At 47.2% G+C, this 13,311-nt stretch overlaps 1 protein-coding gene across 1 annotated transcript in view; it reads right to left on the bottom strand.

Moving 5' to 3' along the window:
* Positions 1–1,311: 1,311 nt before the first annotated feature.
* The window catches only part of SETD1B (SET domain containing 1B, histone lysine methyltransferase), a 38,722-nt gene continuing 26,722 nt past the window's right edge, over positions 1,312–13,311 (bottom strand). The window contains 12 exon segments of the mRNA XM_087703473.1: positions 1,312–1,594; positions 2,229–2,395; positions 3,911–4,820; positions 4,822–4,974; positions 4,977–5,114; positions 5,116–5,222; positions 5,225–5,285; positions 5,288–5,487; positions 8,766–8,810; positions 8,813–9,125; positions 9,128–9,273; positions 12,062–12,173. Coding sequence (XP_087559599.1) covers positions 1,331–1,594; positions 2,229–2,395; positions 3,911–4,820; positions 4,822–4,974; positions 4,977–5,114; positions 5,116–5,222; positions 5,225–5,285; positions 5,288–5,487; positions 8,766–8,810; positions 8,813–9,125; positions 9,128–9,273; positions 12,062–12,173 — 2,616 coding nt within the window. The 3' untranslated portion in view covers positions 1,312–1,330.

The raw sequence follows: 13,311 nt of genomic DNA on the forward strand, positions 1-13,311 counted from the left end.
CTAATGGTTCTCCCAACTACTCAAAATTCCCACTACCAGTTTTCCAAACTACTCAAAATTTTCACTACCGGTTCTATGAACTACTCAAAATTCCCACTACCAGTTCTCCAAACTACTCAAAATTCCCACTAATGGTTCTCTGAACTATTCAAAATTCCCGCTAATGGTTCTCCCAACTACTCAAAATTCCCACTACCAGTTTTCCAAACTACTCAAAATTTTCACTACTGGTTCTATGAACTACTCAAAATTCCCACTACCAGTTCTCCAAACTACTCAAAATTCCCACTAATGGTTCTCTGAACTATTCAAAATTCCCGCTAATGGTTCTCCCAACTACTCAAAATTCCCACTACCAGTTTTCCAAACTACTCAAAATTTTCACTACCGGTTCTATGAACTACTCAAAATTCCCACTACCAGTTCTCTGAATTATTCAAAATTCCCGCTTAATGGTTCTCCCAACTACTCAAAATTCCCACTACTGGTTCTATGAACTATTCAAAATTCCCGCTAAATTCCCAACTACTCAAAATTCCCACTACCAGTTCACCAAACTACTCAAAATTTTCACTACCGGTTCTATGAACTACTCAAAATTCCCACTACCAGTTCTCCAAACTACTCAAAATTCCCACTAATGGTTCTCTGAACTATTCAAAATTCCTGCTAATGATTCTCCCAACTACTCAAAATTCCCACTACCAGTTCTCCGAACTACTCAAAATTCCCACTAATGGTTCTCTGAACTATTCAAAATTCCCGTTAATGGTTCTCCCAACTACTCAAAATTTCCACTACCAGTTCTCCGAACTACTCAAAATTTTCACTACCGGTTCTATGAACTATTCAAAATTCCCACTAATGGTTCTACCAACTACTCAAAATTCCCACTAATGGTTCTCTGAACTATTCAAAATTCCCGTTAATGGTTCTCCCAACTACTCAAAATTCCCGCTACCAGTTCTCCAAACTACTCAAAATTTTCACTACCGGTTCTCTGAACTATTCAAAATTCCCGCTAATGGTTCTCCCAACTACTCAAAATTCCCATTAATGGTTCTCTGAACTATTCAAAATTCCCGCGAATGGTTCTCCCAACTACTCAAAATTCCCGCTAATGGTTCTCCCAACTACTCAAAATTCCCGCTACCAGTTCACCAAACTACTCAAAATTTTCATTACCGGTTCTCTGAATTATTCAAAATTCCCACTACCAGTTCTCCAAACTACTCAAAATTCCCATTAATGGTTCTCTGAACTATTCAAAATTCCCGCTAATGATTCTCCGAACTATTCAAAATTCCCGCTACCAGTTCTCCAGAACCTGTCAGAACCTGCTGGATTTCTCCCCTGCTCTGCCCCCTCTAGTCCTTCTTCCCCATGGGGTCCCTGTCCCGCTTCCATCGAACTTTCGTCCCCCCGGGGATGGGAGTGGGGAGGGAGCGGCTACACAACTCACCTTGAGCTGGTTGAATTTGAGCAAGTCGCTATCGCAGCTGCCGGTGAAGGAAGAGAGGAGCCTGCGTTGTTCTGATCTCCGCTCGGAGCCAGCCCGGGTGGAAACGTGGAGCTGAGCAGGGATGCTCATTCCCTGGTGGGGGGACAAAAGGGGTCACCTCAGGGAGGGGGGGGGATTTTGCCTCCGGGGAGGAAGGGAGCCTGATCACTCAGGTAGTCCGGGACTTACAGCCACAGCCGAGCCCAAAATCTCTGTTGCCGAGTCAGGCAGGAGTTATTAAGGAAGTCCTCAACTTACAACAGTCCGTTTCACGACCATTCAAAGCTATGGGGGGGAGGGGGCTGAAAAATGCGCCTTGTGACTGTTTCTCACACTTACGGCCGTAGCAGCAGCATCCCCACGGTTCTGTGATCAGAATTCTGCTGCTTGGCGACGGACTCGTATTTACGACGGTCGCAATGCCCTGGGGTCATGTGATTCCCCTTTTGCGGCATTCAAAGTCATCAGATTCCCTTAACAACCGTTGTCACTAACTTCATAACCGCAGGGATTCACTTAACAACTGTGGTGCGAAACGGGGTTTCGCTTAGCAACAGAAATTTGGGGGTCAGTTGTGGTCGTAAGTCAAAGGCCACCTGCGTTGGTGTAGCATTCCCTTTTTTTCTCATTTTCTCAACCAAATCCCAGGCAAGCTTGCTCTGACGAGTCCCAACTCCCCCTTTTGGGTCAGAGCCCACCGAGGAGGGGGGGGGCAAGCCGCCCTTACCTGCGTGTCGGTGGGAGGGTCTTCTGCAAACGCTCGGCTGTTATTGAGGTATTTCAGCTTATCCTTCTTGTCGATTTTGTAATAGCCTTCACTTCTGGCGCAGCCGGTGACGTGTTCCCGCATCCCATCGTCCCGCTTCTTCTTCTTTGGGGTGAAAAAGCTGGTTGGTAGCGGGATGTTAAGGAAAAAGTGGCAGGACTAAGAAATTCCAGATAGCGTTATGATTAAGATTAGGAAGGATATAAATTGTTTAGTGTTAGCCTAGCAAGGAGGAGCTAAGTTCAATTTAAAGACGTTATTAATTTCTTATTCTTTTTTCAAATATATTTTAAACTGTTTTTGTTAAAGATCTATACCGTGTATTGGTTCTGGGAAGGTTGGGGGGACTGGGGGGGGGAGGGAGGGAAGTATATTAGGCTTGAGGAGGGGTGTTAGATTTTAAAGTAATATGATTGCACATGTATACTGTCTTCTCTTATTTTTTTCTTTAAAACTAAGATATGTTAAGTATATTGATATGGAAGCATAAATACCATCAACATAGAATGGAGTTTGCTCAGAAGCGGAAATACACCAAGTGAATGAGAGGAAGAGTGGGAAGCAGAGGAGAGAAGAAAGATAGGAAGAGAGGGATAGGGGAGAGGGTAAGGGGGGAAGATGAGGAGGATAAGGAGGAGTGGAATGAAGAGAGAGGAGAAGGAGAAAGGAAGGGGAAGTAGAGTAGGAAATGAAGGAGGGAAGACAGGATGTAGAAGAGTGGGAAGCAGAGGAGAGAAGAAAGATAGGAAGAGAGGGACAGGAGAGAGGGTGAGGGGGGGAAGATGAGGAGAATAAGGAGGAATGGGAAGAGGAGAAGGAGAAAGGAAGGGGAAGTAGAGTAGAAAATGATGGAGGGAAGACAGGATGTAGAAGAGTCGGAAGCAGAGGAGAGAAGAAAGATAGGAAGAGAGGGATAGGAGAGAGGATGAAGGGGGAAGATGAGGTGTATAAGGAGGAGTGGTAAGGGGAGAGAGGAGAAGGAGAAAGGAAGGGGAAGTAGAGTAGGAAATGAAGGAGGGATGTAGAAGAGTGGGAAGCAGAGGAGAGAAGAAAGATAGGAAGAGAGGGACAGGAGAGAGGGTGAGGGGGGAAGATGAGGAGAATAAGGAGGAGTGGAAAGAGGAGAAGGAGAAAGGAAGGGGAAGTAGAGTAGAAAATGATGGAGGGAAGACAGGAAGTAGGGAGGGGGGAGGAGACAGTCAGAAGAAAGTCTTGGATAAGGCATAAACAGGGTGTATGGAGAGCAGAAGAGCCAATAATTGGTTTTCATTTCTTTTTTAATTTTTTATTTCTTTTTTTTCCCCCGGGAGTTGATGGCAAGACGAACTGATGTAATTAATAATCAGTACAATATGATATTGGCTACGTAATAGTATACATGTGATTGTATGTTATGAAAATGGAAAATAAAAAAGTAATATGAAAAAAAAATGGCAGGAGTCATTCAATTCTCCCCCCCCCCCAAAGGAATAAACCACAGTGGGGGGAATACAGCGGGTGTTCAAAATGGAGTGCCAGCTTGGGGGGGGGGGGTTGATTGCAAATGAGGCTTCTCTACAGGGGAAGTTTCTAACCTCGCCCGATTAGCCTCGTGGTCGGAAGGCCTGGAGACCCGCCTGGCAGACGGAGCCGCCAAAGGATATGAGGGTGGTACACCCACAGCGTGTCGTTCAGCCAGTCCGTGCCGTTGTCCTGCTGCAAGAGGTGATCGTAGGTGACGCAGAGGAACTGGATGTCCTCGTCGTCGATCCCGCCGTTCCAGATGTCGTACAGGATGGTCATCTCCTCGAACTCGGAGCGGGGCCGGAATTGGAAGCGAGGGGGGGAGTAGTCGGGGGAAGGGATCTGCAGGACGTCGTCGGGCCTCTTCTTCTGGCGCCTCCACTGCTGCCTTTTAGCTTTCAGGTAGCTCTCGTCTTCTTTGAAGTCCTCGTTCCACTGGTTCTCCAGCTCCTTGAAGGGCAGCTTCTCCATCAGGACGTCGGGAGGCAGCTTCTCGTGGAAAGCGTCGTTCCGGAAGTCCAAGGTGACCGCTTCCGGATCTTTGAGAGCGTAGAAGCCCTCGGGATGGCTACCGAACAGCTCTTTGTTCACGGGACTTTCCGTCAAGGCGACCGGGATGGGAAGCAGAGGAGGGGCCGCCTCGACGGACTTGTCCGAATAGGCCTCCAATAGGGTTCCTAAAGGAGAAGCTCGTTTCGGCCGGCCCGGTTTCCTTTTGGTGGGGAGGACGGAAGAGGGGCTGGATGGAGGGAGAGGGGGCGAAGCCATGGGGATGTCCGGGAAGGGTAAGATGGCCCTCGTGTCCGGAACGCACTCCTCTAGCGCCATCTTGGCGTCCATGAACACGCAAGGACGAACCGGGAGAGGTTGGCCGGGCGCTAAGTCCAAGTGGGTGTGGAAAGCTGGCACAGGGGGGCTGGCAAAGGGGATGGGGGAGGGCACGCTGTTCACGCCACCCAACAAGGAAGCGCCGAGAGGTTCTTTGAAGACTTTCTCGTCGGGCTCCTCCTCCGACGGCTTCTTGCTCGACAGAAGGCAAGGGAGGGCGGTAGCAACCAGGCTCGGGGAAGGTTGGCGTGAAGGTGAAATCCCTCCCGGGGGTGCGGGGAATGCCCCCGCTGTTGATGCCAGGGGATTGGGACGGGTACGAGAAAGGGCTGCCTGGCACCGGAGGAGAACTCAGCGTCAGGCTGCTTCCAGTGAGGTGAGGGGCGCCTCGCTCCCTGGCGTGGCGGGGATGGTGTCCGTGCTGTGGGACTTGGAGAAGCTGTGGGAACACTTGGCTAAAATGTCGCGGCCCGGCGTCCGGGGCAGCTCCTCCTCTAGTGCTAATCTTGCTTGGGGCTAAGTGATCGGGGAACTTGTCCGGAAGGAGCAAGTATTCCTCTTTGTGAGGTGCGACGGAAGAGGGCAGGGGAAGCGAGCAGGGCGGCATGGCGGTGAAAGAAGCCCGGCGGACTCCAAGGGAGTCACCACTTCCCTCCCGGGAGTCCGAGGAAGCTGGTCCTCTTCCTCTTCTCCTCTTCCTCCTCAGCTACGCAGGGCGATTTGCCTTTTGCTTGGATTTCTAAAGTGCTGTCGTTGGGCTTAGTAAAAAAGGAGGCCTTGTTGGACAAGACTTCTCCAAAGAGTTCCACCGGGGTCGGAGGACGGAGGCCTTCACCCTCCTGGCCGTCTGATTTTGGACCGTCCACCATCTCGGGCTCCAGTTCGACGTCTGTTCAGACTCCTCCACTGGAAGAGGGGAGAAAAAAAAACAGAGGCGTGAGAGGAACTTCATATCTGCCTAAGAAACAGGGTGTATGGAGGGTCGAAGAGGTACATTAGGTTTCTATTTTGGGGGGTATTATTGACAAGAGGAATGGCTGTGTTTATTGTTTAATGTTATATGGCCCCGGTTCTGTACAGTATATGTGTGACTGTACGAAAATGAAAATGGAAAATAAAACACATTTACAAGTAGAAACAGGATTGTGGTCCATGCAAATCTACCCAAATTAAGCCGAGTAGGTCCAGTGTTTTTGTAAATAACATGAAAATATGGATTCTTCGCTGAACGGCATTGCTGGTTGTAGACATTTCATTACCCAACTAGGTGACATCATCAGACAAGCCAACCAGAGCCGAGGTGGCGCCAGTGGTTAGAGTGCAGTACTGCAGGCCACTTCAGCTGACTGCTATCTGCAGTTCGGCGGTTCAAATCTCACCGGCTCAGGGTTGACTCAGCCTTCCATCCTTCCTAGGTGGGTAAAATGAGGACCCAGATTGTGGGGGCGATATGCTGACTCTGTAAACCGCTTAGAGAGGGCTGAAAGCCCTATGAAGCGGAATATAAGTCTAACTGCTATGGCTATTGCTATTGCTATTGCTATCATCTATCTATCTATCTATCTATCTATCTATCTATCTATCTATCTATCTATCTATCTATCTATCTATCATCTATATCTATCTATCTATCTATCTATCTATCTATCTATCTATCTATCTATCTATCTATCTATCTATCTATCTATCTATCTATCTATCTATCTATCTATCTGCAGTTCAGCAGTTCTAATCTCACCGGCTCAAGGTTGACTCAGCCTTCCATCCTTCCGAGGTGGGTGAAATGAGGACCCAGACTGTGGGGGGCGATATGCTGACTCTGTAAACCACTTAGAGAGGGCTGAAGCCCCATGAAGCGGAATATAAGTCTAACTGCTATTGCTATTGCTAACCACCAAGTTCAGAGAGCATCAAGAACTCCACGGTTCCACCCTGAGATACAGAGATTCTCTTCCATGGTAACCTGAAGTGATAGGATGTAAATATGATGTACATACCGTATATATTGCAGGTTGGACCATGCTCTGTTGCAAAAGCGATCGCATGTTTGAAAAAACCCTGTGCATTTACCACAACTCAGACAACATGTCTTCTAAGCTTAAAATTCCTCCCTTGTAAAACACAATAGGTGTTCCCACCTGAGCAAATTCCGTGTGCCTTAATTTTAAAAAATGGGAAGAGAACCTTGAGTAACTTAGGTAAAGCTTCCCCTCGCCACATATGTGCTAGTCTTTCCCGACTCTAGGGGGCGGTGCTCATCTCCGTTTCAAAGCCGAAGAGCCAGCGCTGTCCCGAAGACGTCTCCGTGGTCGTGTGGCCGGCATGACTCAACACCGAAGGCGCACGGAACGCTGTTCCCTTCCCACCAAAGGTGGCTCCTTATTTTTCTACTTGCATTTTTTACGGCTTTCAAACTGCTAGATTGGCAGAAGCTGGGACGAGTCACGGGGGCTCACCTGTTACGCGGCGCTCGGGATTTGAACCGCCGAACTGCCGACCTTTCTGATCAACAAGCTCAGCATCTTAGCCACTGAGCCACCGTGTCCCTTGAGTAACTTACATTTACCAATAAAGGAGAATATTTACAACTCAGGGTTGAAATGAGGGGCCCTGGGGGGGGGGGGTGTTCCCCGAGCTTGGCTGCTTTCTTGCAGATGTTTCGTTACCGAACTAGGTAACATCATCAGTGTGCTAACGTTACCTAGTTTGGGTAATGAAACGCCTGCAAGAAAACAACCAAGCTCGGAGAATAGCCCAGGAACCCCCCCCCCCCAACTTATATTTATATAACATTATATAACACAGTGTTTCTCAACCTTGGTAACTTGAAGATGTCCGGACTTCAACTCCCAGAATTCCCCAGCCAGCATTCGCTGGCTGGGGAATTCTGGGAGTTGAAATCCGGACATCTTCAAGTTACCAAGGTTGAGAAACACTGATATAACATATAAATAAATTAAAGATGTCGCTGAGCATCACCCAATTAATTAATTAATATTTGGGCCTTGAGTGTCCCCTAGAGACGTTAAGAATCAGCGTTTATCTTAAGGTCATTTTCTTAAAAAAGAAAAATATCCGAAGTGCTGCAACCAAAAGAAATAGCCCGAAGATTGGCTTGATGGAGAACCTTCAAGCCACACCAGAGGTGGGTTCCTACCGGTTCGCACCAGTTCGGTAGAACCGGTTCGTCAAATCTACCGAACCGGGTTAGAGGAGGTTCCAACGGTGGACCCGGAAAGCAGGCCACACACCTACAGAAGAGGTTCCAACAAATTTTGAAACGCACCGCTCTCTCTCTCTCTCTCACACACACACACAGACTCATACAGAGAGAGAAAGAGAAAGAGAAAGAGGAAGGAAGGAAGGAAGGAAGAGAGAAAGAAAGGAAGGAAGGAAGGAAGGAAGGAAGGAAGGAAGGAAGGAAGGAAGGAAGGAAAAAAGAAAGAAAGAAAAAGTGAGAGATGAAAGAAAAAAAGGAAAAAGGACAGAGAGACAAAAGGAAGGAAAGAGAGAGAGAGAGAGAGAGAGAGAAAGAAAGGAAGAAAGAAAGAAAGAAAAAAAGAAAAAGTGAGAGATGAAAGAAAAAAAAGGACAGAGACAAAAGGAAAGAGAGAGAGAGAGAGAGAGAAAGAGAGAGAAAACACATGGCCGGCAAGCCACTCCTACCAGGTCACATGGCTGGCAAGCCACTCCCACAAAGGAGGCCACACCCACAGAGTAGGTTCGAAAAAATTTGAAACCCACCACTGAGCCACACGATGGTTTAGCGTGATCGGTGAACTCAGCCTTGCTGAGGGTGAGTTCAGTGATGGGATTCAGCCGGTTCGCACCGACCCGGGAGAACCGGTTGGTAACTTTCTAAGCAGTTGGGAGAACCGGTTGTTGGAAGAAATCTCCTTTTGTTTTTTTCCCCACTTTACAGGGCTAATCCTGTAAGGAAGGCAGGAAGGAAACATTCTGGTGTTGTTTCTAGCCTCATCTTTATTGCCCTGCCTCCAGAAACTGCCTCTCCGGTTAACCCTTGTTACATTGTAACACTAAGGCAAAATGCCCATTGACTTGAGTGATGTTGAGTTCACCACGCCCACACGGTCACATGACCACCGAGATCACGCCCACCTAGCTGGTCATCAGGGGAGAGAATTGTTAAAATTATTTGAATCCCACCTCTGGGTGGAGACAGCCGGAGCTTCTCCTCCTGAGGTCTCTCATCACCACCAGGACATCGGCAGCCACGGACGCCTTGGGAATCTCCTGGTCCTGCTCTTCAGCTGGCCCGCTGAGATCTCCTTTCATCTCTTCTCCTTCTGGAGCCGAAGGCTCTGCCAGGCCCAGGGGGATGTAATCCTCCTCCACCGGAAAGAGTTCCAAGATGGTCTCTTTCTCGTCCTCATCTTCAGGTCCGGGAGCGAGGGACTCGAGGCCCAGTTCAGCGGGCAAGGTCTCCCTCTCGTGCGATAAAGAGGGCCCCTCCTCCTCCTCCATCTGTTCCTCGTAATTTTCACCCTCCTCCTGCTCTTCTTCTTCTCCTCCTCCTCCACCTCTTCCTCCTCCTCCTCCTCCTCTTCTTCATCTTCGTCATCAGAATCAGAACTTGTCCCGAAGTCTGAGGATTCCTCGCTTTCATCGGACGACTCAAGTTCTGCTCTGGAAGAAGCAGGGCTTCCTAGCTCTTCTGCTGGAAGGCAAAACATTCGTGGTTCATTTCGATTTTGGGGCGTGTGTGTTCAGAACAAACAGTTCCACCACAAAACCGCGGTAGACTAAAGCGCGCTCGACGAAAGCGCGTATGTGACGTCATCACAGCGCGACGAAAACAGCACGCTGTGAGCGGTAAACTTAAAATTAATGCGTAAATCTAAACCTAACCCCCCCCAAACCTAACCCTAAACCTAACCCTAAGCCTAACCCTTAACCTAACCCTTAACCTAACCCTAAAGCTAACCCTAAGCCTAACCCTTAACCTAACCCTTAACCTAACCCTAAACCTAACCCTAAACCTAACCCTAAAGCTAACCCTAAACCAAACCCTAAAGCTAACCCTAAAACCTTAACCTAACGCTAAACCTAATGCTAACCCCTTAACCTAACCCTAAACCTAAGCCTAACGCTTAACCTAACCCTAACCCTAACCCTTAACCTAACCCTAAACCTAACCCTAAACCTAACTCTTACCTTTATGTGAATCGGCTTGCTTTAATTTTATTTTAATTTATTTTATTTTATTTTTTTTGTGCGCTGCTGATGACGTCACGTACGCGCTTTCGTCGGGCGCGCTGTAGTCTACCGCGGTTTTGGTGTGCCACGAGAACAAACAATCTTTCTGTTGTTTCCCCACCTAATTTTACTACTTCGTCGCATAACCTCACTAAAGAAGAAACCGCTCCGATGTTACTAAAGTAAACTTTAAATTATTAAAGATAACTATGAATAAACCTAAAGTTATCTGAGCTCATAACCACAATTCCTTACCTGAAGCCCTACGAACAAGGAAATGCTCGTTTCATTTGAGAACCCGATGGCTTTATAAGGAATATAGTGATGGGCAAAAATGGCTTTTTCAGGGTCGTGCCTCAGTGTGCATTTTTTCCCAATGAGACAAACGTTTTGGCCTCATTGGAAGATCATTTTATTGCAATTTATCAGAATACGCGGACAAAAAGAGATTCCTCATTCAAAGAGAGATCCTTTGCGGTGTTAGGGGGGAGGGGGGGAAGGGGGATATATAGTATGTGTTAGATTTTATAGTAACGCGATTGCACTTGTATATTGTTGCTCTTTAATTTCACTGTAAAAATAGGACAAGCTGAATATATTAATAGATAGTAGAAATACACCGAAGGGAGGAGTAGAGGGATAGAAGAAAGAGGGGTAGAGAGGGATGGGAGAGGGGATTGGAGGAGGGGGAGAAGGAAGGGAGGGAGTGTACTGAGAGAGGGGAGTGGTAGAGGGGGAGGGGAAGTAGGGCAGAGGGGAATATGAGGAGGAAGATGGAAAGTTGGAGGGGGACGAAAGAAAGGGTGGATGGAGGGTCGAAGTGGTATATTGGGTTTGTATTTGGGGGGGTATTGTTGACAAGAATGGCTGTGTTTATTGTTTAATGTTATATGGCCCCGGTTATGCACAGTATATATGTGACTGTACGAAATGAAAATGGAAAATAAAAACACATTATCGGAAAAAAGAAAAAAAGAGGAATCCCTGATCTTTAGCTTACATCCCCCTTTTATAGTTAACCTAACAAAGAAATCTGAAAGAGGACAGTTGATTGGACGGGATAATAGCATGCGCCGTTTATTAAAATGAGGTCTGAAGGGGAATAAATCGTTAAGGAGAAAGGTTGTTTAGGTTCACAAGAGATAAGCCAGACCACAATGTGTACTAACCAACTTTTCTTATCAGGAACTAGTCTCCAGCTTCTTTTTATCAGTTTAGGAATGTTAAAGGCTAATAAATCTCAAAACATCACTTTAAAAGAATGAATATAAACCAGATTAAAATGCAAACTAACTATGTTAGTTAACAAATAACAAAAGCCACGCTATTTGCCCCTCAATAGGCAATCCTTGACTTACAGCCATTCATTTACTGTGACAAGGGTACCAAAAAATGTGACTTGCAAAAAAAGTCACACCTACACGCATGGAGACATCCCCACGGCTACGTGGTCAAAATCTGAATTCTATGCATTTACGACAGGGGAAGCCTTCTGGGGCCAGGTGATATCACTGGCGGCTTGCCAGCTGGCTTCTGATGAGCCAACTCAATGGGGGAAAGCTGGATTCGCTTAATGGCTGCACGATTCACTTAACAACTGCAGTGAGCGATGATCACCGTGGCAAAAAAAAAAGAGAGATTGTAAAATTGGGCACAACTCCTTTAACAGCCGTCTTGCTTAGCAACGGAAATTCAGCAACGGTGTCCCCTTATCTGCATTAAACTCCCTCCTTTGGCTGTTACGCCTCCATTAAGGATGTCTGTCAGCCTCTGCTTTGCTGTTGCAAAGAGGGAGGGCCTGGTATTTGGGAGGGGTTACTCATTGTGCTGGAGGAAGGTTCTGGAGCTCAGCTGCCTGTCGGACTACGCATGCGTGGGAGATTCCCGCCAGGACTAACGGCACCGACATTCCATCTTCGTGATGCCTTTTGAAGTTATCTCACACCTGACACTTGGGAGAATTATGATTGGACTGTAGCTGTGATGCCAAGGGGTGGGGAATGGGTTGTTCTATATATCAATCGCTTTCGCGCCTAAATAATCAGACTTCGCTTCGCTATGCCTTTAATCATTTATAATTAGTAAAAGTACACTTGATTTCTACTCATGGAGTCTCGTGGTCTTCTTTCCTAATTATCTAATGGAGAGGATCTGACAGTGTCATCAGCTTTTGATAATTCCCCCCTCCCTTCCCAGTGTGTTAAAATCAAAAATTTTCATTTTCAGCTGCTGATAAGGCAACGTACCTTCTTCAGAATCTTGATCCTCTTCCTTTTCACTGATCTGTGCTTCGGTCTCTTCCTCCTCCTCCTCCTCCTCCTCCTCTTCTTCGTTGACATCATCCTCTTCCTCCTCTTCCTTAGAAAGAAGGAATTTGGAAAGTTCAGCAAATGCGTTTGGTCCGTGTTGTGACTCAGCAGATGTCTTCCGTGAGTCTTTTCGGGATGCAAAGATTAACCCTGCAGCTGGGGGCTAGCGAGTGGCGTGTTCTGGGGATAAAAGGACGGATGGTGCCATGCCCTGGTTGCAGGAGTCAACGTTCCTTGGTTCGTTCAACACTGATTGATCATCGGTCGTGGTTTATGTAAGATACACTTGGAGAAGTGCATTGCTTTGTAAGAGTTTTGGTTTGGTATTCTGTTATCTCGTCAGAGACTTTATTTGTGTTATTTTTGGGCTCGCAGCCAGTCTGAGCCGAGAACTGATAGAGTTCCTTTTAAGTTTGTCTGCCTGCCGTTTGTTAACGAGCCGAGAAGGGGGGACAGAACAGTCCAGGGCAAGGGGAAAAACTGGGACTAAGAGCTGGCATTAGGATAACAAGCCTCAGCCCCTCTAGAGCCGAGGTGGCGCAGTGGTTAAATGCAGCACTGCAGGCTACTTCAGCTGTCTGCTAGTTCTGCAGTTCGGCTGTTCAAATCCCACTAGGCTCAAGGTTGACTCAGCCTTCCATCCTTCCGAGGTGGGTAAAATGAGGACCCGGATTGTTGTTGGGGGCAATATGCTGACTCTGTAAACCGCTTAGAGAGGGCTGAAAGCCCTATGAAGCAGTATATAAGTCTAACTATTGCTATTGCTATTGCTCTATGACCTCATTAACAGCTAGGCCTAAAATCATGGGAGTGGGTCCGAGATGTATCTCCCAGGCATTGGGTTGGGAAGAACTAACCTAGATAAAAACATAAGAGCCAGCGACAGACCGGCCAAGGGGTAGTCTGAGGAGCAAGGATATAGTCTCCAAGGCACAAGGTTGAGGGAGGATATAAATAAAGAGATCCTTAAATCCTGCCAACTTCACTAGAAACACCTCGAAGTAAGGAGATGCTGCTTCCAGTGGCTGTAACCCGCTTGGATCCTTACGGTCTTTTTCCTGGATGTAACGGAGGACTCTGGGATGGACTTTGGTCATTTGCTGGGTTAGTAATCTACTCCTGTGGGCAAAACATTCCATGAAGGGCCTACAAGGTGAGGTTTGGGGTTCTAAGGGTCTCTTGATTCC

The sequence above is a fragment of the Thamnophis sirtalis genome, unplaced genomic scaffold (genome assembly GCF_051295495.1).
Source record: "Thamnophis sirtalis isolate CommonGarterSnake01/CBP01778 unplaced genomic scaffold, rThaSir2_p1.2 scaffold_2, whole genome shotgun sequence".
Classification (NCBI taxonomy): Eukaryota; Metazoa; Chordata; class Lepidosauria; order Squamata; family Natricidae; genus Thamnophis; species Thamnophis sirtalis.